Here is a 27,857-nt window from a genome sequence, read left to right on the forward strand (position 1 = left end):
CCTCTTTTTTTGTTTCAGCTATGCTTTGGGGTCAAATTTATAGGGATCTATTTGTCACTGACATGGTTCTCAAAAAGTAACACAATCTCAAATTTCTTTACTAAGATTGTAATAAAAGTAGCTACTGTATTTTTAACCATTCTTGGATCATAAAATGATTCCTTACCAACTGTATGGCATCTACTATGTCAAAGGTTAAAAAATTTCAGTTAACCTAGATCCTAAGTTTCATAAAACACAGACCAAATGAGCTTAAACTTTTAGGACATACATCAAAATTATAGTTCATATAAGACATTCTGCTTACTCATGTTTTAAGTTAATGAAGACTTTAGTAAACACTATTTATAAATGCCATTTATATTTCAAACTTTACTTACTTAACACCATATCGGTCTCTAAACATAATATGGTCCCTAAATGTGCGGTTGACGTCAAGGTCTATTTGTCTGATGTCAGGTGAACAGCCCCGTGCTCTGTGCTTTAATTTCTGAAGAGAAAAAAGAGGGGAAGAAAGCATGTTTTTATGGAAATCAGCTGTTGAAAATAATTCTCATTAAAATAATAAATCAAAACATAATTCTCATTTAAAAGCTGTTTTCATTTAGGAAGACCACGCCCATGGCTCCCCAATGAATATGAAAAGGCACACAATGAAGAGCGTCCCTCCCACCCATCCCCCCCCCCCCTCCCGACTCGGGTCTCCCTCACACCCATCCTCTCCTCTTCCCACCACCACCTCTCATTCATCTTAACCATACAGATTTTAATTTTGAAGGAAGAACTTCTCCGAGTGTGCACTGCTCAGACTACGTAAAAGCACTTCACAGCTGGGCCACGCAGTCCATTATGAGTTCTTGTTGCTTTCCCGCAGTGTTTTTGTTTTCCTTCAAGCTAATCATTGCCTTCTTTCTTGATTTGCTTCATTTTCTGTTTGCTTGCTGCTAATCCAATCCCAAACTCACTTGAAGCCACACTGATCTCCTCTGGTGCTGTTGCAGGGGAAAAGGTACTCTCCCATTTCCACTTCTTGCGGGTGTTCTGCCACAGCCTCCTGTCCAGCTCCAGCCTTGGGCTCCCGGACCTCAGGATGTGATGCACAGCTGGGCTGTGGGGGTGTCCCTTTCACCCTCAGCTGGGCCATCCTTCGCTTGGGTCCCCTGTTTCCTGGGTCTCACATCTTCTTCTTTCTTGGTTTATTCCCTTGTCCTGGAGGGGCACATCCTCTAGTAGCTCCTGTGGAGGGTGTACGGAAGGTAAATTTTTTTGAAACTCTGAATGTCTGATAATTCTACCTCCTTACTTAACTGTCTGGCTGTTTTAGAATTCTAAGCTGGAAACTACTTCTGCTCAAAAGGCACTGCCTTTGCTGTCTTCTAGAGCTTCCGGTGTTGCAACTCTAATTCTGGTTTCTAATTCTGGTTTTCTGCAACTCTAATTCTGAAATCTTTTTCTCTCTAGAAGCTTGTAAGCAGTTTTCTCTCCACATTCTGAAACTTTACATTTCTGTGCTTGATTTGTATCTATTTTTATCCACGGGGTTGGGCACTTGACAGATCTTTTCAATCTTAACAACTCGGACTCCCATCTCTCAGGTCTGAGTAATTTCTTCAGCAACTCCTGGGTCGATTTCCTCAAACCTTCCTGCCGCATTCCCATTTTCTCTTTCTGGAACTCTTGCTATCACAGTGTGGGATCTCCTGGGCTGTCAGTTAATTTTCTTATATTTTCTCTATTACTTTCCATCTCTTTGACTTTATCATCTTTCTGGAAAACTCCTTCAATTGTTATTCTCAAACTTCTCTAAAATCTTTCAGTTCTATTTTGATTTTTTGTAATTAATAACTCTCTGTTGTTCTCAAAGATTCCTTTTAATAGCATCCTGTACTTGCTTTATGGATGTAACATCTATTTCAATCCCTCTGAAGATATCTGTGATGGGTTTTTTTTTTTTTTAAGTTTTCTTCTTGCCGTATAGTCTGTTTCTTACAAGTTTTTTTTTTTCCATTTGTTCTCATTTGTCTTTCATGTTAGCTCCTTTCCTCAAATGAACAGAGGTATTTCGTTGTCTGCTTCTATTTAAAAGTACAACACTAGAAGCTGATGGAAAGCTCTGTGTGCGGAGGTGGGGCTTCACCACCGTGTCCTCACTGTAGAGTGACGTGGCTGGGCAGCTCCACTGGGGGGGTTCCCCTGAAGCCAGTACGTCTGGGTGTATTTTCTGGGGCTGGGCAGGTCCCCCAGAGAAGTGTCTTCTGGGCTCCTGCCAGGAAGCCAAGCACGTGGCTGCCAACGTTCAGGGAGTACAGGGGGAGAGGCTGGGACGCCCCCAGTGCAGGACATGTACTCTTCCGTGCCCTGGTCACAGCGGCCCCACCCTCCGCAACGTGTGTGTCCTCTCCAGTCCAGAGGCCTCTGGTTCACTCTCTCCAAACGGTAGACCTCAGCCTCGAGCCAGGGCTGCAGAGGGACCTCGGGGGTCTCACTGCTTCTGCCACCGGACTCTGAACCGCTTCCACTGTTTTCAGCTTCCCTTCTACTCCCAGAGGTACCTGGAGTTGGCAACTACCAAGCCTTCTGGAGACTCTGAGATATAAATCAGGTTGCGTCTCCCATCTCCCACAGCCAGCCTAGGATTTCATTTTCCCGGGTCTGCTAAGTTTATTAAATGTTTGTCTGAATTCTGGTTTCCAAAAATTGGCAGCATTCTCTCTTCCATTTTCATATTCCTTGCGGGCTTGCTTTTTCAAAAACTGCTGTCAATTTAGTGGCATTTCAGGGAGGAAGGGAGCTAAGTGAATATATTTAATCTCCCAAGTTTAACTAGATAAGAGATTAAAATTTATACTAATCTATACTTAACCATGCTTAAGTATAATTAAGCATCTACATACGCTATTATAACTGACTCATTTACCATGTACTGGTGTATATATCTATATCTATCTATATCTGTCTTAACTCCAACGAACACATATAAAAACACAACTGCTAATTCTCGACTTCAGCTAAAAGTAGAAAGAAGTAGGCTATCCGGAATATGAGTGTATGTGTTAAGTGTTTCATGACTATGTGTACTCTTGGGTTCTGAGGCAGGAGCTCGGAGAATGGCAGTTTCTGTAGCTTTTAAAATCATGATGAGTAACCATGGTCTACTTCAAAGTCCTAAATACAGAGGAAGATATTTACAGTACTGTATTAGAATCACATGACCACTAAAATGTTATTGTATACTATCACTGATAAAAGTTGATACCAAAATTTAGTTCAAAAATGATAATCTGTTCATATTTGTTCTTTAATTTTTTTTAAGGTAATGGGCAAGTAAAGAGGTTTCAATTATCATTCTACAGGCCTCCTGGCAAAAACTGAGAAGTCTAAAGACAGAAAGAAATGTTTGATAGGACATGATAAAATAGTTCAAAGGCAGAAAAACACGCAAATACGTCTATAGTATTACTTTCTCTATAGGACAAGGAAATCCAACATAAAAAGGCCTCAAGACAGAAGCAAATCCCAGTTAAGTAGTAAAAAAAAGTAACGGGTCAGAAAGATGATGTCATTGCCTGTTTACACACGACAGAATACAGGAAATCAAGCATATTTCTTACCTCAGTTCAAGGAGGGAAAGCAGCTGCTTGGTTATCTCTGGAACTGGGTGGCTGAGACCCAGGAGTGTCAACAATAATACAAAACACACATTTCATTTCAAAGAAATCGGGTCTAATGACCCTATAAACCTGAAGGTGGAAGAACGGCGGAAAGCACTTACGTGCAAACTCGGGATATCCCTGTGTGTTGGGCCAACAAGATTATGGCGCCTGTAGGTGAGGCTGAGAAGGCCGTAGGTGAGGCAGTTAACCGCGACGGACTGAACCGCCGGCCGTGAGACCAATCAGGGACACAAGAGAGGCGGATGACACTGAGGTGCAACTAAAGAATAGGAGGAAGTGGTAGACAAGAGCGCCAGCTCAGGAGCCAGGGACCATCTCACCCACCTGAGAAAAATCTCAGCAGTTCGACTCCTAGTGAAGTTCCAACCTGAAGAGGGCAGTTCATACCATCTTTGGAGAAGGGAGAGTAGGAAGGAATGGGAAAGGAAGAAGATCAAATAATGATGCCGGGAAAACTCAGAGAGTCAAAAGAGGAACTGATGGCAGTGTTGGAAAAGGATGGAAGTACTGACGGGCCAGTCATTTCCTTTGTGGTTGCTATCGTACAACTGGCACGTACTGAATGGATCTCTCTTGTGAACCAGTGCCCGGATCATTTTATGCCACAGAGAAAAGGTCTAAAAGGAACTGAAAGCACAGTGCTGCTACCAGTACCTGTGCTGGGTCGAACAGGGCCCCCTCCCCAAATTCACATCTATCCAGAACCTGGAAATGTGACCTGATTTGGGGATTAGGGTCTTTGCAAATGTCATCAAGTTAAGATGAGACCATTCTGGATTGGGATGGACCCCAATTCCAGTACCTGGCGTCCTTATCAGGTGGGACACACAGATGCGCACAGGGAGAAGGCCACGTGAAGACGAGGCGGAGACGAGGGATGTGGCTGCGGGCCCACGCGTGCCCGGGGGGGCACCGGCAATCCCCGCAGCGAGGAGGGGGCAGGAAGGAGTGTCCCCGAGCCTGAAGAGAAACCCTGGGCCCACCAACACCCTGACGTCAGACTTCTCTCCTCCAGAGGTGAGACAGAAGACACTGCCGCTGTGCTGAGCCACTCAGTTTGTGGCACTCTGTGGCAGCCCAAGAAAACGAATGGAGCAGGCGAAGGAAGAAGAACTGTGTTCTCTCATTAACTCAACCAAAATTTAATGAGCACTACTACGTAGCCAGGCACACTGTTCTAGGGGCTGGGGTTACATTCTGTATGTTTTCTCAGACATCACTTTCAATACTGGCTCTAAAACTATGGTACTAAAAGCAAATTATCTTATCAACAGGCTAAAATAATTTGAAACTCTAAAATCCTAAGACATAAACCCATAGTCCGGGTAGGGCCCAAATAGCGAATTTAAAAAATGTTTCAGACACACAAAATAAGTAACTCTTTAAAATTAACCATTTTTTTTATCTTTCATCTTGGTAAAATTTTACACATACACACACACACACACACACACACACACATTATATGAAAAAGAAAAGAAAGGATCAAGAGTATTCCAAAGCTCCCTTTATGATTGGTACTGGGTTTAAATTATAAATAATTTTTGTTAGCCATTGTATGCTATTTTAATTTATTCCATTTATTTACATTTTCTGAGGAATATATTTCAGAATGATTTTTAGATATGTTTCCTATTCCTTTCAAACACTGATATAAAAGGTAGGTTTAGAAAGGGTATTGAAGGAATGACTAGACAAATTTAACACATTAGCTAGTTTAAGGAAAGTGTTACTCATCACGGAGTCAAAAGTTGGACTTTTTATTAATAAATAACAAAACTGGGAAATACCTACTAATCTTGGAGGCAAACTTTTTTCTCATGCCCAGAAGCAAACAGTCAAGCACACACAGGCAGCTGTTGAATAACGGTAGTTCCGCAGCCGTCTTCCCACAATGTCCATGAGGGGGAACCCTAGATCTCTGTAGTGACACCACACTGCCAAAGGGCAGCTACGATGAGGGGTTAGTCCATTTTCCTCACGAATATGCCCCAACACCGATCATTTCAAGTACACGAAAAGCACCTGATACTGACCGACTGATACAGAAAATAACATTTTCTTAGAAAACTCAATGTACTGTAATTTTAATATAACTTCAAATGACATGAATATCTTACATCACCTTGAAAGCGAAAGGAAATGGGTTTTACTTTTCAATTTCAAAACAAGTTTGCTGTACATACTCACACTATAAAGGTCTCTTGTTTCTTCTTTCATTTTAGGGATCTCCAGAAGTAGAGCCCAGACTTCACCTCTGAGCTGGAGTGGGATTCCTTTGTAAATTCTCCTATGAAACTTATTAAAAGAAACATAAATTGAAGGTTACAAATGACCAAATCTTAGACTGATCCCTCAAATCAAACTAATTAATATCTGTCAGTCCTTTGTTTTCCAAGTATCCATGACAAATGATACATTTTGACATGGCACACTTGGATCCTATCATCTCTCCTCTTTTGATACTGATGGAGACATACACAGAAAGAAGTCACAAGTAAGAAGGTGGTAATATGACTAGTACATTTCAGTATTTTCATACCATTACAAAGGCACCCCTCATACAAAATGAAAGCATAATCAGTGCTCTTTTTTAAGGTGTGAACATGATCTACACATTCCCTGTTGATATAATTAACTAGTTATGTACTTTCTTCCTTTTCCCCCGTCCGTCTAAAAGGCTCCAAATAACAAAAAGGTCGCCTTGTCCCAGAAGTGTTTTCATGGCGTGTAAATACTGGAACCCCTAATGTCTTTTCCTGCAGCAACCCCTCTCTGGGGCTCTCCAGGATGTGTCAACACAACATATCCTGTTATCCTCGGCTAACTCCACCCTCAATCTTCAGTTCTCTCCCTGACTCCTGGCCTCCCTGTCTCTCCCCTCCAAGCCACCCCCCCCCCCCACCTGTCCCTTTTCCCTCTCCTCTTTTCAATTTTGGTAGTTCTTCAGGAATACCTTGCCATCACCTTTGAACGAAATGAAGAATAAATCATCAGCTTCATCGACTCTTTGGGTCCTTGTACACTTCTATCACTCTACGAATCTTAAGACTGTATACATTTCTCCATCTTCTTGAGATTGTCTCTTTTTTTTCCTCAAGGCTAATTATTCAAAATAACATACAAATCTATTGTGGTCATTACAAAGTTGTGCATAATAAAACCTGAAACTTTAAAGTAAATGTCCAAACAAGGAAATGATTAAACAAATTGTGGCAGAAATCTGAAGGAGTAAGGTAAGAATAGGTACGTAATTACCTTTACGACCAAAATAATCTATGTTAATAGTATGGCTAAGAAAATAAGATGTAAGTTGTAATTGAAATGCTGACAAGTTATGAACTAATAAGCAGAGTTTCAACTCCTACTACATACTACCTAGTTTTGGGAAACTAATGCTTTAGTAACAAAGTCATGATGTAGCTTTATGAAACCGATTGCATGGTTTAAAATGAGTAACACTGTAGAACCTTTATTGTGAAACAGAGAATGTTATGAAGTTGATTCATTAGGCAAATTCCGTATGTAATTTCAGCTTTGTTCTCCTGGTATGAACACACTACGCCTCAAATGTGAAATTTCAGCAGATAGTGACTAGAATCATCCATGTGTTAACTCACACAGTCACTCTAACTGCAAGAATATATATAGGGAAAGATTTTGTGAAAACTAGACTCTGCTACTTGGAGCTTTCCCAGGTACTGAACACTAACCACCATTAATTGTAAACTGGGTGTGGTTTAAAAAAACAGTGAATTTAAGATTTACTTTCCTAAAGAAAGTGTGCCATCTACATTCATTCCAAAGCTGTAATACGTATTATTACACTTTTTAAAGGAGTACCACCCACTAAAAGTATTTTCAAATTATCTGCTACATTTGTAAAGATGCTGTACTGTAAGCATCAGAAGGTGAATGAATATCAGAAGGTGTGGAAATTACTGCAAATGTGAAAAGGAAAATTTCAATAGTCAAGTGGAAGATGATGGCAGGTACACAGTAACTTCGGTGGACTCGAATCTCCATTAGGCTGATGTTTTCAATGAATAAAAAAATAAGAGTTCCGACATGTATTTCTCAAACTATATGACCTGAAAAGACTTTAGACATTATTTTACTGTTTTCATTCAATTCTGTATTCAACAACTATATATAAATGTCCATTTTTCATCTTACAGTAAATCTAAAATTAAAACAAAAAAGACAGCTTTATTTCTTCCTTTCAAGACAGATGGCTTTTCTCTCTTACTGTACTGATCAGATTCTCCAGTATAATGCTAAACAGCAAGGGATGAGAGTAAATATCATGTCTTGTTACTGATCTTGGGGAAAAAAAATTTACTCTTTCACCATGACAGTCCGATGCCAGTGACAGTTTTGTAGACACCCTTGATCGTGTCAGAGAAGTTTCCTTGCATTCTGACTTAACTGAGAGTTTTTATCAGGAATGGATGTTTGATTTGTTAAATGCCTTTTCTACACCTATTCAGATGAAGTGTTTTTTCTTTTTTTTTTTAGTTTTTTAATATATGTTGAATTACTTGAACTGATGTTCAGATGCTAAACTAACTTTGTATTCCTCAGATAAACCCCATTTGGTCATGATTTGATGTGCTAAAAAAAAAAAAAATCAAGGGATGATTATATGAAGAAGAAATAAGAGAGAAACTTCAGGTTAGGAAGAAAAAATTAATGATCCCAATGCTACTCCAGAATTAAAATGAAAAATGAGGCACAACTTTTACTGAGCATTTACTATGTCCAGGAAACTATTTTAAGTTATTTATAGATGTGTCTCCCATTTAATCACATCAACAACTGTTATTATCCCAATTTTCTAGGTGGTGATAGTGAATCACAAAGAAGATAAATAATATGCCTAAGACACACACAAGATATCACCATCTTTTAGCAAAAGATAATGATTTTACATTTTATAAAAAACAAAGACCATCCTTCCAAGACCACAATGCATGTAGCTAGTAGCCACCGTTCCGCTCAAGTGAATTTACTAAGATACATGGATCAGAAAATATTAAAGAAATCCAAGAGCAGAAAGCATTAAAATGATGACAGTGAAACTGTACTTAAAAGGTAAGCATAACATACAGAGTTCTCACCTCACCATGTCATACACCTGAAACTAACCTAACATTGTAGGTCAACTACACTTCAATTAAAAAGCTCAAAAGAAATATAAAAAGGGATGCATCTGGAATTCAAGCTTTAGGAGGTAATGAAATAAAGCATGTAAACAAAGTCACATATATCAGGAAAAATTACATTATGAGACCCTAAAATAAATAAACTGTGCTTATTGTTTTTCAAATACTTGCAGTGTTACATCACAGACTGACATTATGGCAACATATTTTTTTCATCACAAATTTTCAACTATCATAGAAATTTTGGAAATTTTGTAAAACAAAGTAGGAATTATATCAAGTACAACAGTTACTAATAAAATTTGCTTCTTCTCCAGAACGGTAGCCCAGTTTACATTTGTTGAGAATCTTTTAACTGGCAAAGTAGTATCTCGTACTGGCTCTAACAGTCTGTAAAGGAGGCAGAGCAAGTGCATCTCCCCTTTAAATGCTGGGAGACCAGGGCCCAGAGAAATGGGTGCTGAGGTCAAAGAACTTCATCTTCTTACTCCTACTTCAGGCCACTTCCGCCAAATCACACTGCCTCGTAAGAGATCACAGCTTTCAATTAAGTAGTAGACTTCAGCACAAGGTGATAGCTGTGTGTTCCAATTCATAAATGAGTATCATTCATTCTAAAAAGAAACTTTGTAGTGACTGCCTGCTTTGTGGCCAACACTCACTAGGTACTATGGCTATGAACATGAAAAAGTTCCTCGGAACTCAGTGTGTAGCAGTGAAAATAATTATGTAAACAGATAATTATAGCACCAGCTGGCACTCCTTTATTATCAAATAAAGTCACATCTAGTACTTGCTACAGAGCTGTCACACCCTGATGGGAGATGTTGTGACAGACACAGACTCAGAGGGGGCCAGGGTGGGAAAAGGAGAATGGTAGGCATGCAGGGGTGGTTAGTCCTCATGTCAAAGGGAAAACCAGAAAAAGTTTAGGAATAAAGGTGTTGAGGTGAGGGCAGTGAATCTGCTGTGGTGGTCACTTCTTATCAGTCCCGCAACAGTGGCTCTCATCTTGAGACTGTATCAGAGATACCGTAATGGAGGAAGGGAGGCATGAACTGTACATGACAGAGTTAGGGAAGATCAATCCTGAAGGACACCCAGAGATGTGCCAGGAAGGGGAAATGTGGGTGGAGATGACGGGGAGGAATATAATCAATCAAATAACAATAACAACTTTAATAATAAAAGTTACGCTACCATTTTCAGATTATTTATTAGGAGGCAGCATATGTGTTTCTATATCAATTTATTTCTTGCAATATTATCACGTTCTTAAAGAGGGAGATACTATTATCATCCCCGTTTCTTGGATGAGAAAATTAAGGTGCAGAAAAGTAAAGTAACTAACTCTTAAGTCCTAAAACTAATAAACTAATCAACTAAAGAACTGAAATTCGGTTAGTCCAACTTCAGAAACCACAGTTTTAACAACCACGATTTAGAATGTCTATATGTTGGATTTAAACAACATTTTAATATTCCAATTTGAAAAGTACTACCTTTAAAATTCTGTTAGAAATGTATTTAATGGATATGATACATCAAACCTTAAAGAAAAAATAAAGTAAGGTTCCCTGAAATCTACTTTTGCTTCCAGTATCTTTGTTTCCTTGCCAACACAATCAAGTAGGCTATTTCAATCACACAAATCCTTTTAAAAATCCATCAACTGAAAAACAACCCATCAACTGACTTAACATGTTCAATACTTCTTTCTAACCTTAGTGGTTTGAAAATAGTGATGAATGTGCCAATCCACATCATCATGGCGGCCAGTGAGTCAACTTTTCAGCCCACCAAATATGGCTCAGTTTGGGGGACGTGCAAAACCGCAAGTGTATACCATGAAACCGAAGCTCACTCTGCTTGTCTCTTTACTGCCTCTCCATTTTCTTTCAGCTTCCCTGCTCCATTAGCTCCTTCATCTCTGCCTCCAGAGAGGCAGGAGTCCCTCAAGTCCGGATCTAAAAAAGTTATTTGTTTTTCTTTTAAGTTTATTCACTGATTCTGAGAGGGACAGAGGGAGGGGTAGATAGAGGGAGAGAGAGAATCCGAAGCAGGCTCTATGCTGTCAGTGCAGCGCGATCCGTGGTATCACGACCTGAGCTGAAATCAAGAGTCAAGCGCTTACACGACTGAGTCACCCAGGAGCCCCTGGATCTAAAACAGCTTTAAACCATACACAAGGCCCTACTGCATCTTATAACTGTGTTCTACTTCCTCTGACCTTTTGCTGACAAACACCAATAGGGAAAGCCAACATAGAAGATGATACAACGAATGAACCGTTGAGTCTGGACATGGGATCTCCTGCTTGCGACTAACAAGCTGTGTGACCTTGAGGAATTGATTTATAAACTTTGTGCCTCCATTTTCCCATTGTAAAATAAAATGCTAATGTAAGGTCCATTCAGTTATTTGACTTTAAAAAAATAACAAGTGTATCTTTCGTAGGTACTCAGCTGTGACACAACTTAGACACAATTACATCACAACTGACTACATCGTAATGTCTCCACTTAACAGAGATAACTTTGGGGCACCTGGGTAGCTCAGTCGGCGTCCGACTCTTGATACGGGCTCACGTCTGATCTTGCGGTTGTGGGATTGAGCCCCACGTCAGACTCCCTGCTCAGCTTGGGATTCTCTCTCTCTCTCACTCTGTCCCTCCCCTGCTCATGCTCACTTGCTCTCTCTCAAAATAAATAAACTTAAAAAAAAAAAAAAAAACCAGAGATAACTGCATTTAGTAGACTATATTTTTAAAACCCAACACTACTTAACACTGGCGCAGTGAAAACGGAGAGACAGTGTTCACGGTGAGAACACACAAGCAACACAAACAACCTGAATGGAAAGTCTTCCATTAAAGCTTGGATTCTTAACAACTCCATCCAATATTCTCTATCACAGCTGTATTTTTACTTCAAGATATTTTTAGAAATTTCTCCGTGTTACCATTACATAAGTAAGGAATCTGTGGAGAGAAAACGTATACCTCCTCTTGGAAGAGAAGAAAAATATGTGGTTTTTTTTTGGTTTTTTTTTTGCCTCAGTACAATTTAAAACTAGGTATGAACTGAAAGCAGCGATTCTTTTAGAAGGTACATTTTGTTTCACATCAAATTGGACCATATATATCATCAAATAATTCCACCGTTATAGCTGTGGGAAAGGGCTTTAAAATTACACATCAAAGAAAACAGTTCTGTTAAAATCTCTCTTCCTGGGAACTACATTAGCCAGAGTTGCTGTCAGAATAACAGCCTAGTAGAATTGCTTATTTTTACACAGGCTTACATACTTTCATAGATATATGTATACTAAAGAAGAACATTAAGCCATATAATTCTACAAATACTTTGCTGGACTGAATGGGAGATGAAAGGTAGGTGCCGTGCGTCAACATTTACCCTGTCATCACCACTTGAGCAATCTTTCCACAAGGACATGAGGTAAAGTAGGTGCCAACTTTGGGCCAGTATGGGCGACAGCATGATAAGGAACAAGGGCACAGATGTTATACCTCACATTCTGCTCTAAACTGATTCCTCTCAGAAAACATCTTTGAGTTCCAACCTAATACTAAAGCAACAGTTAATAAAATCGACAATCCCAAAATGAACTTACACCTGATGAAAATAAAATAATAAAAGAGTCTAAGAGACTTTAAATAAGGGTATTTAGGATGCTCAAAAAGAAAAGGGACATTAGTCCTGTGAGATGCCCTATGACAAAAAGATTTCCACCATCTAATAAGTTTCACTCAATTTAAGGTCCCTCAAGGTGTGGTCCCCCTACCACAAGTCATAATAAAGACTCTGAGGAGTCCTGTAATAAAGGACGTAACTTTGCTTAACTTTGGCTCGTTCTGATATTCCCAACTTTATTTAACCAGAGAGCCCTTTTCTCATTAAAAAACCAGAAAGCCCTTTTCTCTACCACCATGAATTTCACAGCTTCCCAATGTATAAAGACTTTTGTGAGGAGACTGGGGGTGATACTAAATAGATGTGTGTGTTGTTTTAATTGGTTTAAAACTTAGCACCAACCGTACAGGGCAAAAAGATTTAAGGGGAGATTTGCTAGAAGCTTTTGAAAAGGAGATTGCTCCTGCTTCAGGGAAAGCTTTGAGAGGCCAGCCCTCTTCCTGACCAGTGTGACATGTGGACATGAAGCCTGGAACTACTGCAATGATTTTGATCACACAGGGGAGGCAACCTCAAGATAAAGATGACAGTACAGAAGTCAGAGAAGAGAGAGGGAAAGAAACTAAGTCATAGGCAACACAATGGAGAGTCTGAAGCAAATCACTCCTGAAACCATCCTACCTCCACACTGTCCAGTACACTCTCTTAACTAGACATTCTGTTACAACATAAATACTCCTAATTTACTAAAGTAAGTTATAGTGAAATTTTTAACAAGAATATGAATACTCCTATCATTTAAGAAAAGCTTTTATTAGGAAAATCCACATTCAATTTGTACAGTATCAGATAGAAATCACATTATTTTAATTACCTTTTCAGTGTTCTTATATTTTTCCCATCCTTTTAGCATTTTCAACCACTTAGTCGTTCTTTCAATTTCCAGTTGTTTTTGCTAAAACAAAATTGAAATTCAATGTTACTGTTTAAGGCTTCTGTAATTACAAATTACTAAAAACATTACAAAATAAAAAAAATGCTGCTTAACGACGACAAAAACTACTAAAAAAGTTAAACTCTTAGATAGCAAATATACTTTCTAATTCTAAGAAGTTAGATAATTGATTATAGTTGTAGCAATAGTATTCCATAGCTAAAGACAGGTAAAGAGAAAGGAATCGTTTAAATTTTCCAATGCTTTTAAATTAATTGCTGAAAATACTATGTATTCTACAAAACTAAACCAAAAGGACATTTTTAGTTACTTTGCAATATGTTTTATGCAGCCACAACAACAACTACAACAAAAAGACCTTCAAAATTCAATTCTCCTCTGTTACATTTTACTGAATTCTAACTAATGTTTTCAGTGACCAAGATGATTCGTTAAAGGAGAACCAGGTATTTATGTGTGGAGAGATTAACATATAACTAGCAATATGCTAGTGAAAAATTTGTCCAAAAGTAAGTAAAGTTGCTCCCCTGAAGATCAGCGTCTGCTCGGGGCAACTGTCATGGACATGGGTGAGTGCCGTGACTTGTGTGACAACATAAGGTCAGAAAAGGTGACAGCAAGGTCACAATGGAAGGGGCAGTCAAATCCACCTAGGGATGTTAAAGAAGATAAGCCCTAAATGAAGCACTGAAACATTATTAGGATTTTTATCAAGCACAACGTGGGAATGAATATTCTAAGAAGCATGGATAGATGTAGCTCTGAGGTAATTCAGCCCATGGTGCCTGACAGTAGTTCTAAAGAGCTAAAGAAAGAAGCATCAGGGGATGAGGCCGAAAACGTAGGCAGGGGACTTAGATGTCACACCAAATTGGGATTTGGAGCAAAGCTGGGGGATGGGGAGGGTGGTACAGAAAATGCTTCTTCCTTCCTTCTTTGGTCTCCAGGAGAAGGGACGTTTCTTCCTAATTATTTGGGCCTGTTGTCCAACCTCTGATCAACTCCTAAGGTGGTAAAGTGACTTACCTGATTAGTAAATTTAGACAAAGAACTAGGCATGTACAGCTCATCCGTCCCTCTTCTTCAGAAGCCCGACACAATTGTGGAAGGCGCTTTTGTACCCCATCCTTTCAGACAGAGGAAAATACCCTCCTCAGCCAAAAAGTCTGTGGGGACCTCTTTGTGTAACCGGGTCAGACCGTCTCCTGCCGGGCTTCAGAGTCAGGGAGCCCACTGCTGCTGCGCACCTAACGCACATTCTCCCCTAACGACTCCGCACCCCATGAAGGCAGACGTGTTTGCAGTCTCCCCAGTCCCCAGAACAGTGCCGGACACAGAGTAGGTCCCAAACTATTTCATTCTCATGAAAGGAATCCAAAGTAATCCTTTCTGGTGAGTGAGCTGAGAGTCCGCCATTTTGTCAATTCTCCTCAATCCCCACATTTTCTTTTCTGGAGGCCTCTGTCAGTGTCATAGGTGGATGAAGCAAAAGCAAAGGAAAGGAAAGCCCATACGGGAAAGAAAACGGTTCCGAAGACATACTTTATGCTCCAAACGGTAAGCTTATGACAACCCTGTGAGGTAAGTATAATCGTCCCTGTTTTACAAATAAGGAAACAGAGGTACAGGGGGTTAAAGGACTTTCAAATTCCCCCATCTGGTAAAGTCAAGTTTGAAGAGAGGTCCAAAGCCGGGCAGCTTGGCTTCAGGACCTACACGCTTAGCCACCACATCTATGTCTCTTGCTTCCCACGTGTCCTCGGTTCAGGTAATTATAGTTTAGATGAAAACAATGGCTCTTACTGACGGTCTTCAGTGCAGTCTCACAGGCAGATGGCATATGCCCACCATCAATATTTTTAGATTTAAAAGAAGCATAAAATCCCAAAGAAAATCCTGATTTTGGGAAATGATTCTCAATTTCTAAAAACGCAAATATTTTTAGAGAATTTTATTTTTAGGCATATTTTTAAAACCCTTTAATTACTTAACTCTTACTAGAAATTGTGAGGGGTTGTTCATAATAAAAGATGATCACTCGTGAGCAAAACGTACTGTTATAATTCCCATTTTTCAGAAGACTGAGCATATTCTTCATTATATTATTAGTGATAAAATGTTACAGATGGTTCCAGAAATATGTTTAATTTTAAAGCTCAGTGGGGCACTGAAATCTAATTAATGTTTCTGCTAAATGTGACTTTAGAGAAGGCCAAGCTATGAAAAATTAAGATTGATCAAAGTTTAGTATTTTTTTGTTCTTCGGCACTTCCTCCCCCTGACTTCTTCAAACACAACCCCTTTCTCCACCAACAGGAGAACGCCAAATAATTCAAGCCAACCCTAGAGTATAATAACATACACTTTGCCAGGAACAACCCTGCTGAGACCTAGCAGGTCTCTTGCTATGTTTCATTTTTATGACTATGAATTATCAATGAATCACTTTAAGAAGTAGTTATTCTTTTTTTAAGGCATACCTTGTATTCTCACATTTATCATATATGTAATTTTAAATGCTACACACTAACACGGAAGGACAAAACACACAAACACAATTTTAAAAACCATTAAGTATGCTTTTCTTTCCCCTACAGGGGGGAGAAAAAGACACACCTTGGGAAAAGCTCCCATGCTGCAGGATTTAAAAATTATGTATTAGTAGTTCCATCTCGTTTAAATGTTAACTCCGTGATGCCATCAATTCAGCTACACCTGAGCTGAACGCAGTGAATGTCTTCCCCCCACTCACGAATCTACAACTCGTGGATAAAATATACTCTATCGCCAAACATGCTACAACTAACTATTCCAGAACTTATTCTGAAATAAGAAGTAACTGAAACCACAGGTGACAGATGTGAACCTGAATGCTCCAGAAAAACAGGCTAACGAACACCATCTTGTCGTGGACTCAGTAACACCAAGACAAACTAGACAGAATATAACATCAAGTGAGAATCTCGACCTATAAGCTCAGCAGATACTCAATCTCAACATATCCCAAACTATTCCCTGACCATGCTATTCCCCTTCTCTTCTCCAACATGAATCCACAGCATCACTACCTACTAAGCCTATCAAACTAAAACCGTTCCCTTCCTTTCCACTCCCCAATCCACATTCTGCTGGTCCATCCATGTCTCTTGCTTCCATCATGTCTCCTGTCCTGGTTCAGCAATCCTAACTCCTAGATGAAGGCACTAACTCCTCACTGGTAGCTGGGGTGGTCTTCAACTCCACCTCCACCGCTACCACATCTTTTTAAATGCATCACAGTTAAAAACCCCTCAATGGCTACCCACTATCTACAAATAAAGTTCAAACTTCTACATGGATGGCTCTTCACCACATGGCCCCGTTCACCTTCCAGTTTCACTCCCTGCTACTTGTATGATCTGGCCACTCTGAACGATTCGTCATTCCCAGCACATAAGAGATTTTCATGACTCTTTAAGCAAAGTTTGCTATTTGTCTGCCTATGATGCTCTTCCCCAACATCATCTGGTAAAATATATCCGTTCAGTTAAATGTCAAAGGTCTGGAACCTTTCTCAAATGCCTTCATGGTCCAAGCAAAATTAACTGTTTCCTCAGCATTTTATGGCATGGACTGAGGACCCGGCTGGCCTGGGTTTAAATTTGAATTTTGCCCCTTCCTACCTGTTTCATTTGGGGCAAGTTTCTTAATCTCTCTGTATCTTAGTTGTCTTGTCTACAAAGTAAGAATTATTAGGATTATTATAATACCAAACAGCTGTGTTTTAGTTGCCCTAAATGGCCAAATCATATCATTATTATTATTATTACCATAGAAACTCCTTGACAATAGGAACCGTATCATATATTCCTGTTCTAATTTCAACACCTAAAAGAGGGGTTGTTATATTTAAAGAGTTAAATATTTTTAAGTTAAACACAATTTATATACAGAAAAATGAGTGAACAGCACTGTGAAACAATTAATAGCATTCTACCAGAGGTAGAGGGGTATGAAAGAGAAAAAATATGAATGGATGAACCAAGATCATAAATACTTTTGGAAGTACTTCAATCATTGTAATACAGAAATAACCAGAAATAAATTATAATAGTATCTCTTACATAATGGTAAGAATGGTTATCATTCCATCATGTTGGCAACACCTTTCAAAGTATCGCCAAAAGGCAGAACTACTGATATTAGAAGTCTACACAAAATTGCTACCAGAAGCTCTGTTGACTTCATACACAGACATCTGACTTCTCCCAACTTTTGTTCTCAAATATTTTGAGCACGCAAAAAGTTAGAACACTGCACCATGTATTTATACAGCTCACCCTTAAATGATATATGGGTTTGAACTGTGCGAGTCCACTTCCATGTGGATTCTTTTCTGATACAGCATAGTACTCTAAATGTATTTTCTCTTTCTTACAATTTTCTTAACATCATTTTCTTTTCTCCAGCTTACTTCATTGTAAGAATACAGTATCTAATACATAGAGCATTCAAAATATGTTAATTGACTGTTCACGTTATCTGTAAGGCTTTTAGTCAATAGCAGGCTATTAGTAATTGAGATTAGGGGAACTCAAAAGTTCTATGTGGATTTTCGACTGCACGAGGGGTCAGCACCCCTGCCCCCACTGTATGGTCAATGGTCAACTATAGTCTGTGTGGTAGGCTTTGAGGGAGTGTGGACATCCTGTTCCTTCACAATTCTATCCAGTGATCTTATTACCCTCAAATAATCCCTGTCTGAACAGATTCTGATTCTGGTGGTTCTACAATGATGTGGTGGGTTTTTTTCTAGGACTCCTTCTATATTATTGACACTTTTCTATTTAAAAATCTTTCTCTTCTATCCCCTCTTCCCTTTGAAATAACACTATGGTATAAAGAACTATTTTTTTTCAAATGTTTATATATTTGAGAGAGAGAACAAGAGTGTGGGGGAGGCACAGAGAGAGAGAGAGAGAGAGAGAGAGAGAGAGAGAGAGAGAGAATCCCAAGCAGGCTCTACACTGTCAGGGTAGAACCTGATATGGGGCTCAAACTCATGAACTGTGAGGTCATGACCTGAGCCGAATATGGAGTCAGAGGTTTAACTGACTAAGACACTCAGGCACCCCAAAGAAATATTTTATTCTATGTGTTATAATCCACTCTCATCATTATTCTTTTGAAGCTCAAACTGTCCCAAATTTGGCAGGACTGCCTCTTAAGTGGTTGGAGATCTGCCCCTTCAAATGGATCCTTGAGACATGCCCTATCTGGCACAAGATAATCAGGTTCACTTTACTGTATACTTTTTCTACCCCAAACCTAGATCAGCCACTTTTTTAAGAAACAGTGGTTCTTTTTAATGGGGAATGGTTTTCAAAAGCTAAAAATCGGGCACTAGGTGAGCTCAACGTTGTAACTGCTAAAATCATATAGGAGACCCTAGTATAAGAAAATTATGTTCCCCTGAGAACTTCAAAACAACATCTATGCAAAGGAAAATAACGCCGAGATCTTTAAGTCTACTACTAGCTCTCTATTACCTCAGTGACTATGAAAACCAACCATGTTGTGCACTTTCTTCCCATGAGCTGTTTTCAGAAAAGGACTAAACCTTTCATTTGGAGTTTGCAATCTGATGCCCAGTTGTCTTAAGGTGATTAACATGATTAATAATCCTGACAGTAATGGCCCTACATATATACAATCATGGACAGATATTAAATGGACTTCTCTTCTAGAATAAGAAATCTTGGAACTCTACTGAAGTTCAAATCTTCAGATGCTTTTCCGTCTCTCCTATTTGAGTATTGGAATGGGTGACTGAGGATAGTGGACTGGAGTCCCACACACCTAGACCTCACCAGCAGAGGTCAGGAGAGGACAAGAAGTACAGGGAGGAAAGAGCCCTGTTTAGACAGAATAACGACACTGAAAAGTCTATCGGTCATGTATTTTGAGTAAGATTTCACACCACATAAAATTAAGATACAGTTTTTAAAGACACGAATAGATTCCAATATTCCATAAGCTATTCAAAATGTTGCATTACATAAAGAAACAGCTGAATTCGTGAAAATTCATAGCTTTACATATCCTTTCCTCCTTATTAAAAACATCAATAAGCTCGAAGAAACAATATAATCCATTATTAAGATTGTTCTCTGCCAAATAAATATAATAAGTGTGATTGTTTATTTGTTTAAATGCCTGTTCAGGGGAATCCAAAGCACTCTGCAAATATCAACACTAATTCTCTTAAGAGAGACTGCCTACTACTACCCCTGTTTTAAGCAGAGAACTGCTTTCTGTACAATAACACATGGGCAAAGCTGGAACTAAAACCATGATTACACGACTATGCATTAGTGTACGAGTCTCCCAAAGGGCAGGAAGTGCACACTTTGAGTGTGTGCTTTGTAAAGATTAACACACACGTGCAGAATTCAGCATGGTACTGTTTCCACTGAGGTTGTTCGATGAAGCCATATGTGCACTATTGTTTAGTAGTTTCCTGGAAACTGCAGGGCTTGGCCATTAGGACTAGGCAGTCACTAAGAATACCTGAACTGAACTGAAACCAGAAAAACTGCGGGAAATTCTGATAAACTAAAAAGGTTACAGTCCCCGACTGCTCGTCTGCATGTGTCTGAAGTTCTCATTCCACAATAAAGAAACCAAAAGTATAAAGGGCAGGTCATACAATACACTTGCCGTTTTATAGAAAACTCATACAAAAGGCAGAAGTGGAATCTCAATGAGCAGCCTCAGTATCCTGCCTCTCGCTTCATAAAAGATTGGCAGATGAATATAAAATTATGTCTTATGTTAAATTATTAAGGTATGCATAGATTTTTTGAGTGACTTCCTATTAAACACTTTAAAGTAAATAACCAATTAATTATAAGTATAATTGCACTGGGTAGGTCTTTTATTGCATAGGCAAGACTCTGAAAAAATAAAAATGTAAAAACAACCTCCCTCAAGCATGCATCTTCTACTAGTTTCTGTCTTGTATTTCTTCTTTCATTCGCTGCCACCTTTCTTGAATCGTCTATATCACCAGTTCCCAGACTTGTGGACTTTCTGGACCAGAAAATTATAACAAAGAAAAAGAGAGGTGGGGGCACTGAAGGCAGAAGTCTATACCGAGTTACCAGATTTTATTCTGCCAATTATGGGTATCTTTTGTTAAACGATACCTTCCAATTCTTCTCTCCCTAATTTCTTAAATAAAGGCCACTGTAACATTCAAGTGTTTAAGTCACCGTGTTTAGAGTTATAAAGCAGCCATTACATTCATTTGATTATCCATTTAGCCACCACTTGCTCAGCCTAGACTATGTGCAATGCTCTGTGTTCTGGGGATACAGGACAAAGTAGATCCCCCCCCCCCCCGACACCAAATTACATCCTGGAGAGCAAACACACACACACAAAAAGAAGTGAGTAACATATTTATAGAATGTGAAATAGTGTTAAGTGTTAAGGAGAAAGATAAAGGAAGGAGGGGGATAATTAGGATGTGGTGGGGGGAGGGAGTTTGCAATTTTAGGTATCATGCCAGGGAAGGTCTTATTCTGAAGGTGAAGGTGACATTTGAGTAAATAGGAAAGGAAATGGAATGGGTCCTATAGCTATGGGGACGAAGGGGGGGAAAGCACCCCAGGAGAGGAAGCAGCCAAAGAAGGAATATGGCAGGCGCGCTCTGGAACCACGAAGGAGCACAGTGAGTAAAGAAGAGAAGGCACTGAAAATGAAACAAGTGGGGCGCCTGGGTGGCGCAGTCGGTTAAGCGTCCAACTTCAGCCAGGTCACGATCTCGCGGTCCGGGAGTTCGAGCCCCGCGTCAGGCTCTGGGCTGACGGCTCAGAGCCTGGAGCCTGTTTCCGATTCTGTGTCTCCCTCTCTCTCTGCCCCTCCCCCATTCATGCTCTGTCTCTCTCTGTCCCAAAATAAATAAACGTTGAAAATGAAACAAGAGACTTAACGGAAACAAGGTCATAGAGGGCAATGAAGGTCACTCTGAGGACTTATCCTTTTACTGTGGATACAACTGAAAGCCAAAACGATGTTCCAATCAGAGTGTCACAATCTTACGTGACAGGCTCAATCTATCTCTTTCGGTGAACAGAAAGACTGTGGGGAGAGAGGGGTACAACAGCAGAAGCAGGAAGACAGAAAGCTCCAGAAGAGACATTAACAGTGGACAGGGGGGCAAAAGTGGTGATGATAAGTCATCAGATTCTGAATCCATTTTGAAGGCAGAGCTCATAGGATTGCTGACAGACGAAATGTGGGGTATGAACGAAAGTCAAAGATAACTTACAAGTTTAGACTGAACAACTAGAAGAGTAGAGTTCCCATTTACTGACAAGGGGAAGTCTGTTGACAGAATGGATTTAAAGAGAATAACAGAAGCTCCAGTTTGGACATTCATTAGACACCTAAGTGTAGACATTTAAATGAATGTACCAGGGTACACAAGCCTGGGATTTGGGGAGCCAAGTCATCAACACACAGTTGGCATTTAGAGCCAGAGACAAGATGAGATGACCAAGGAAAAAATACGGATAGGAAAGAGAAGTTCAAGGCCTCGCTCTGGGGCACATCAAAGTACAGAGATCAAGGAGATGAGAAGGTACAAGCAGAGAAACTGAGAAAGAGCAGCCAGTGAGGAAAGAACACGCGGAACGCATGAGGGTTTGAGGGCCAGGAAGAGAGAACGTGTAGGAAGGAGACGGCAGCCTACCGCTTCAAACACACACTGCAGGCAGACCAAGAGTCAGACTGGGAACTGACGGCTGCATCACAGCAATAAAGGGAATTAGGGAACTTAATACAGGCCAGAAGGAGGTGGGGATAAGGGGGAAAGCGAAAAATCTGATTGGAATGGATGCAAGAAGGAAATGCAGGAAAGAAATGGAGAAGAAAGGGTAGAGACACCTCTTTCAAGAAGCGTTGCTCTAAGAGCAAAAGAGAATCAGGGCAGTTCTGGAGGTTCTGAGGAGGAAATGGGGCAAAAGAAGATTGGTGGTCTTCAAAAGTATGGCCAACTAATCTTTGACAAAGCAGGAAAGAATATCCAGTGGAAAAAAGTCAGTCTCTTTAACAAATGGTGCTGAGAGAACAGGACAGCAACATGCAGAAGGATGAAACTAGACCACTTTCTTACTCCCAGTCACAAGGGTAAACTCCAAATGGATGAAGGACCTGAATGTGAGACAGGAAACCATCAAAACCCTAGAGGAGAAAGCAGGAAAAAACCTCTCTGACCTCAGCCACAGCAATTTCTTACTTGACACATCTCCAAAGGCAAGGGAATTAACAGCAAAAATGAACTATTGAACCCTCATCAAGATAAAAAGCTTCTGCACTGCAAAGGAAACAATCAACAAAACTAAAAGGTAACCGATGGAATGGGAAAAGATATTTGCAAATGACATTATCAGATAAAAGGCTAGTATCCAAAATCTATAAAGAGCTCACCAAACTCCACACCCAAAAAACAAATAACCCAGTGAAGAAATGGGCAGAAAACATGAATAGACACTTCTCTAAAGAAGACATCCAGATGGCCAACACGCACATGAAAAGATGCTCAACGTCGCTCCTCATCAGGGAAACACAAATCAAAACCACACTCAGATACCACCTCACGTCAGTCAGAGTGGCCATAATGAACAAATCAGGAGACTATAGATGCTGGCGAGGATGTGGAGAAACAGGAATCCTCTTGCACTGTTGGTGGGAATGCAAACTGGTGCGGCCGCTCTGGAAAACAGTGTGGAGGTTCCTCAAAAAATTAAAAATAGACCTACCCTATAACCCAGCAATAGCACTGCTAGGAATTTACCCAAGGGATACAGGAGTGCTGATGCATAGGAGCACTTGTACCCCAATGTTGATAGCAGCACTTTCAACAATAGCCAAATTATGGAAAGAGCCTAAATGTCCATCAACTGATGAATGGATAAAGAAATTGTGGTTTATATATACAACGGAATACTACTTGGCAATGAGAAAGAATGAAATCTGGCCATTTGTAGCAACGTGGATGGAAATGGAGAGTATTATGCTAAGTGAAATAAGTCAGGCAGAGAAAGACAGATACCATGTTTTCACTCATATGTGGATCCTGAGAAACTCAAACAGAAGACCATGGGGGAGGGGAAGGGGGGGAAAGTTACAGAGAGGGAAGGAGGCAAACCATAAGAGACTCTTAAATACTGAGAATAAACTGAGGGTTGCTGAGGGTTGGGGGGAGGGGAAATTGGGTGATGGGTACTGAGGAGGGCACCTGTTGGGATGAGCACTGGGTGTTGTATGGAAACCAATTTGACAATAAATTTCATATAAAAAAAAAAAAAAAAAGAAAGAGGGGCGCCTGGGTGGTGCAGTCGGTTAAGCGTCCGACTTCAGCCAGGTCACTATCTCGCGGTCCGTGAGTTCGAGCCCCGCGTCGGGCTCTGGGCTGATGGCTCAGAGCCTGGAGCCTGTTTCCGATTCTGTGTCTCCCCCTCTCTCTGCCCCTCCCCTGTTCATGCTCTGTCTCTCTCTGTCCCAAAAATAAATAAACGTTGAAAAAAAAATTAAAAAAAAAAAAAAGAAAGAAAAAGAAGATTGGTGGTCTTGTTGTTGCTTTCTGAGAGAGATAATACATTTTACATTGATGGGAAACATCAAGCAGAAAGAGAATGAATTCAGGTGGGAGAGGGAAGAAGAGACTGAGTGATGTCCCTGAACAAGCAACAGTGATCAGAGCCCATAAGCATAGGTGAAAACAGGTATGGTTATGGGCGTTTGTGGAAGTTCTCCTCTGATTGCTTCTATTTCCTTGTAAGAAGTAAGAACATGAACTGAGAGCATGGACGAGGTACTGGAAATCTAAGCAGGAAAGAATGTTCCAGTGGCTGAAATGGAGCAAAAATTCACTAGGAACAGCATGATCTCTAGGCAGCATTAACGTTCGACTGAAGTTTGTGATCATGACTTTAAAGTGAAACCAGTCAGCATGGTTGTGAGTCTTTTCCCAGTTACACTGAGCCAGACAGGAGCAGGCACTGCAGAGGCAGAAAGCTGGCCTCAACGTGGCCTGGAGTTTACTCCAGAGGAAGCAAGAGAGGCAAGGAGGAGAAAGGTATGTGCGAGTGACTGTAGTGACCTAGAGTAGGATTTCAGCTGGGAAGAGAGGGGAATGAAGACAAGAGTATGGTGAGAGATAATGTCACAGTGGTTCTAGCAGTGGAGTCCAAGGATCAGTGAAGTCAGGGCACTAAACAAGAGAGTGGGAACAAGCCCTCAGGTTCCCTTTTCAAGGTGGACTGATAGAAGTCATCAATAATCTCCTATCTATTGTCTCACTTGACCTTCCTCTAGTCATTGGATGGACAGTGAGTGTCTCAAAGCAGAAACTATGTCTTATCTGACCCTAGTATTCTAGGCAGTACCTACCCCAGGGTTTGATACACAGTTGCTATTCAATAACGTATCTACTAAGAAACTCATTTGCTAAAACATCAAGGTTATGGTACTGGGAGAGAATGAGGCAGTCACATGACAATTCAACTCTAGGAAGTACCTCTAATGATCTTCATATATATCAATGGCAATTTTGTCTACATCTTAAAGGTATGCTTCATTTTTTTTCAGAAATTTTTGATTTTAGAGAGATTTTCTAAAGTATTTTTCAAATTCTCATTACAATATTTTTACCTCTATTATCTGAAACCCAGCCTCCTTCCCACATCAAACATACACAAACTGAAGATAATCCCAATAAATAGCCTGCCTTTCATTCTGCAATTCACTTTTTGGTACAGAAAAAAACAGAGATGGGGAGGGAACATCTGATGAACCTTAAAACACTGAATCTTGAGGCACCCTGGGTGGCTCAGTCGGTTAAGTGTCGACTTCAGCTCAGGTCATGATCTCACAATTTGTGGGGTCAAGCCCCATGTCGGGCTCTGTGCTGACAGTTCAGAGCCTGAAGCCTGCTTTGGATTCTATGCCTCCCCCCCCACCCTTCCCCTGCTCGCACTCTTTCTCTCTCTCTCTCTCTCAAAAATAAAGAGAGTAAAAAAATTAAAAAGAAAAAAACCACTCAATCTCTAGTTCTCATGCACATGCACCTATGGAACCAACTCCCTAGCCAACCAAGTATAATGAAGAAAGGTGGAAACACTAAGCTTAAAAACAGTGACAGGTTTAATATACGTAAGATTTCTCTAAGTCCTTAAAAGCTAAAAGACTTACTTGAATAAGGCAAAGTTTTGTTGTTGTTGTTTGTAGGCAATTTGATACAGCCTCATGGAACAGTTCTGAAACAAAAAACTATGGGTCTAGAATGGTGCTTTATTAGCCAAAGAGTGCTTGAGAATCGCTTCAGAAGCTTTCCGCAGATGTCCTGAGTTCCTGCCCAGAGAGTCTGACCTAACAGACGGAAGAAGGTCCCAGCAACCATGCTCTGAAAGGGCTCTGCATTCAAAGCATGAATGAGAAGTGGACTGGGTCCTAGACTGAGAGCTGTCTAGCATACAAGTCTCTGATGACTGCTACCTTTCTTTTTTTCTCAACTATCTATCAGAAGTTCCAAAAACCTCCTAAAATTATTTCACCATTAATTCCTTCCTTACTGTGGTATACTCTGGGTCAAACTCGAACAATGCCTGTACCATTTACATATAAGCCGGCACTCAAAATCACAGAGGTGGTGGATTTTATCCCTCTGATAAACATAACTCACTAGAAACGAAAAATAAATGTAGAGCTGGACTCACCCGTTCCACAGCCGCATTATGATATGGGAGCTCCTCCTCGCTGCAAAGGAAGAACAGTAAATGTGAAATAGTGGAGATCACAGTAGCTTTTTATTTTTATTTATTTATTTTTTAAGCTTATTTGAGAGAGAGCGAGCAAGAGAGAGAGTGCTTGCACGGGTGAGCAGGGACGGGGCAGAGAGAGAGGCAAAGAGAGAATTCCAAGCAGTTTCCATGCTGTTAGTGCAGAGCCTGATGTGGGGCTTGAACCCATGAACTGTGAGATCGTGACCTAAGGTGAAATCAAATCGGACATTTACCCAACTGAGCCACCCAGGACCCTCCACAGTGAACTTTTTAAAAATTATATACCTACAGGTACCTATGATATACGACCATTTATCTGTCATCACAAGAATGGATCAAACTACATAAGCTTCCACTCTACCAAATTCAATATAAAACAACTGGCTATTTTGTAACCACAATGGCCCCTCTCTTTAAATCTCTAGACATACACTGTCCAAGACAGTCATTTCTAGCCACATGTAGCTATTTAATCTTAAATGTTAAATTCAGCCACAGTACAAGCGCAAGACAGTCATGTTGACAGAGGCTACTGTTTTCAATAGTGTGTATATAGGAAGAATGGTCTTAAAATTGCCAAAAAGTCCTACTGGACAACACTGCTGTAGACAGGAGGGCAGGAACCTTCTTCTGTGAAGGTAACCATTTAAACAGTAAATATATTAGGCTTTGCAGACCATACAGCCTTTTTCATGACTATTAAACTCTGATGCTGTAACGTGCGAGCAGACATAGACAATATGAGGACGGCATGCAGTTTTAGTCCCGCAAAATGTTTACAGAAACAGGTAGTGAGCTGAAGGTGACCCCCTACTCTATACCGTCTCCTCAACTCTCTGGTTCAAACCATGGCCTATAACAAATGATTGGCTAAAAAAAAATGGTATAAGGAAACAAAATTACCTCCAATAGATTGATGAATTAAAAAGAAAAATCTAGGGGCACCTGGGCGCTCAGTCGGTGAAGTGTCCGACTTCAGCTCAGGTCACGATCTCACAGTTTGAGGGTTCCAGCCCTGCGTTGGGCTCTGTGCTAATAGCTCAGAGCCTGGAGCCTGCTTCGGATTCTGTGTCTCCCTTTCTCTGACTCGCACTTTGTCTGACTCCCCCACTTGCACTTCGTCTCCCTCTACCAAAATAAAGAAGCATTAAAAAAAAAAAAATTAAATGAAAAGAAAAATCTAACTCTATAAATCAGGAAAGCTTCATCTGCCAAAACTTCAATGGGGAAGAGATTTTTAAATGTACAACAAAAGATGAAATTCATTTTTCTAATACTGTAATTCTGTGATACCACCCCTAACCTAAAACATGCTAAGACTCTTGTATTAACTGCCCAAAGTATAAAGACAATGCACCGTCTATAACAAAGTTATGTGCTTTCAATTGCTACCTCAGCAGTATTGATGTCTTGGCAATGATACATAGATTCTTGTCTTCATTTCTCTTGAACCACAAAATCCCATTTTTAGGAGTGCAACGCATTAGTATTCAAGAGTCTAGTATTTCCAAAGGCATGCTTGCTACTCTGAAGAGTCCTTAGGTGAACCACAAACCAATATATAGCAATGGAACTGACAA

At 40.2% G+C, this 27,857-nt stretch overlaps 1 protein-coding gene and 1 long non-coding RNA gene across 12 annotated transcripts in view; one reads left to right on the forward strand and one right to left on the reverse strand.

The window, feature by feature from the left end:
- USP6NL (USP6 N-terminal like) overlaps positions 1 to 27,857 on the reverse strand; it is a 231,354-nt gene that overhangs the window by 40,941 nt on the left and 162,556 nt on the right. For 8 of the 11 annotated variants that reach the window (XM_053225266.1, XM_053225263.1, XM_053225265.1 and 5 more), the window contains 4 exons: positions 26,212 to 26,251; positions 13,367 to 13,447; positions 5,865 to 5,972; positions 381 to 490 (listed from right to left, as the gene is read on the reverse strand). In XM_053225266.1, the coding sequence (XP_053081241.1) occupies positions 381 to 490; positions 5,865 to 5,972; positions 13,367 to 13,447; positions 26,212 to 26,251 (339 nt within the window). Of the gene's footprint in view, positions 1 to 380; positions 491 to 5,864; positions 5,973 to 6,630; positions 6,772 to 13,366; positions 13,448 to 14,473; positions 14,575 to 26,211; positions 26,252 to 27,857 lie in introns of those variants that run through there. The other 3 variants (XM_053225269.1, XM_053225270.1, XM_053225271.1) reach the window with 3 other exon arrangements.
- LOC128316281 (uncharacterized) lies at positions 13,865 to 27,569 on the forward strand. The gene is made up of 3 exons (XR_008299910.1): positions 13,865 to 14,213; positions 14,905 to 15,004; positions 25,724 to 27,569. It is a non-coding gene; the product is annotated as an uncharacterized LOC128316281 (long non-coding RNA).

Source organism: Acinonyx jubatus, chromosome B4 (assembly GCF_027475565.1).
Source record: "Acinonyx jubatus isolate Ajub_Pintada_27869175 chromosome B4, VMU_Ajub_asm_v1.0, whole genome shotgun sequence".
NCBI classification, from domain to species: domain Eukaryota; kingdom Metazoa; phylum Chordata; class Mammalia; order Carnivora; family Felidae; genus Acinonyx; species Acinonyx jubatus.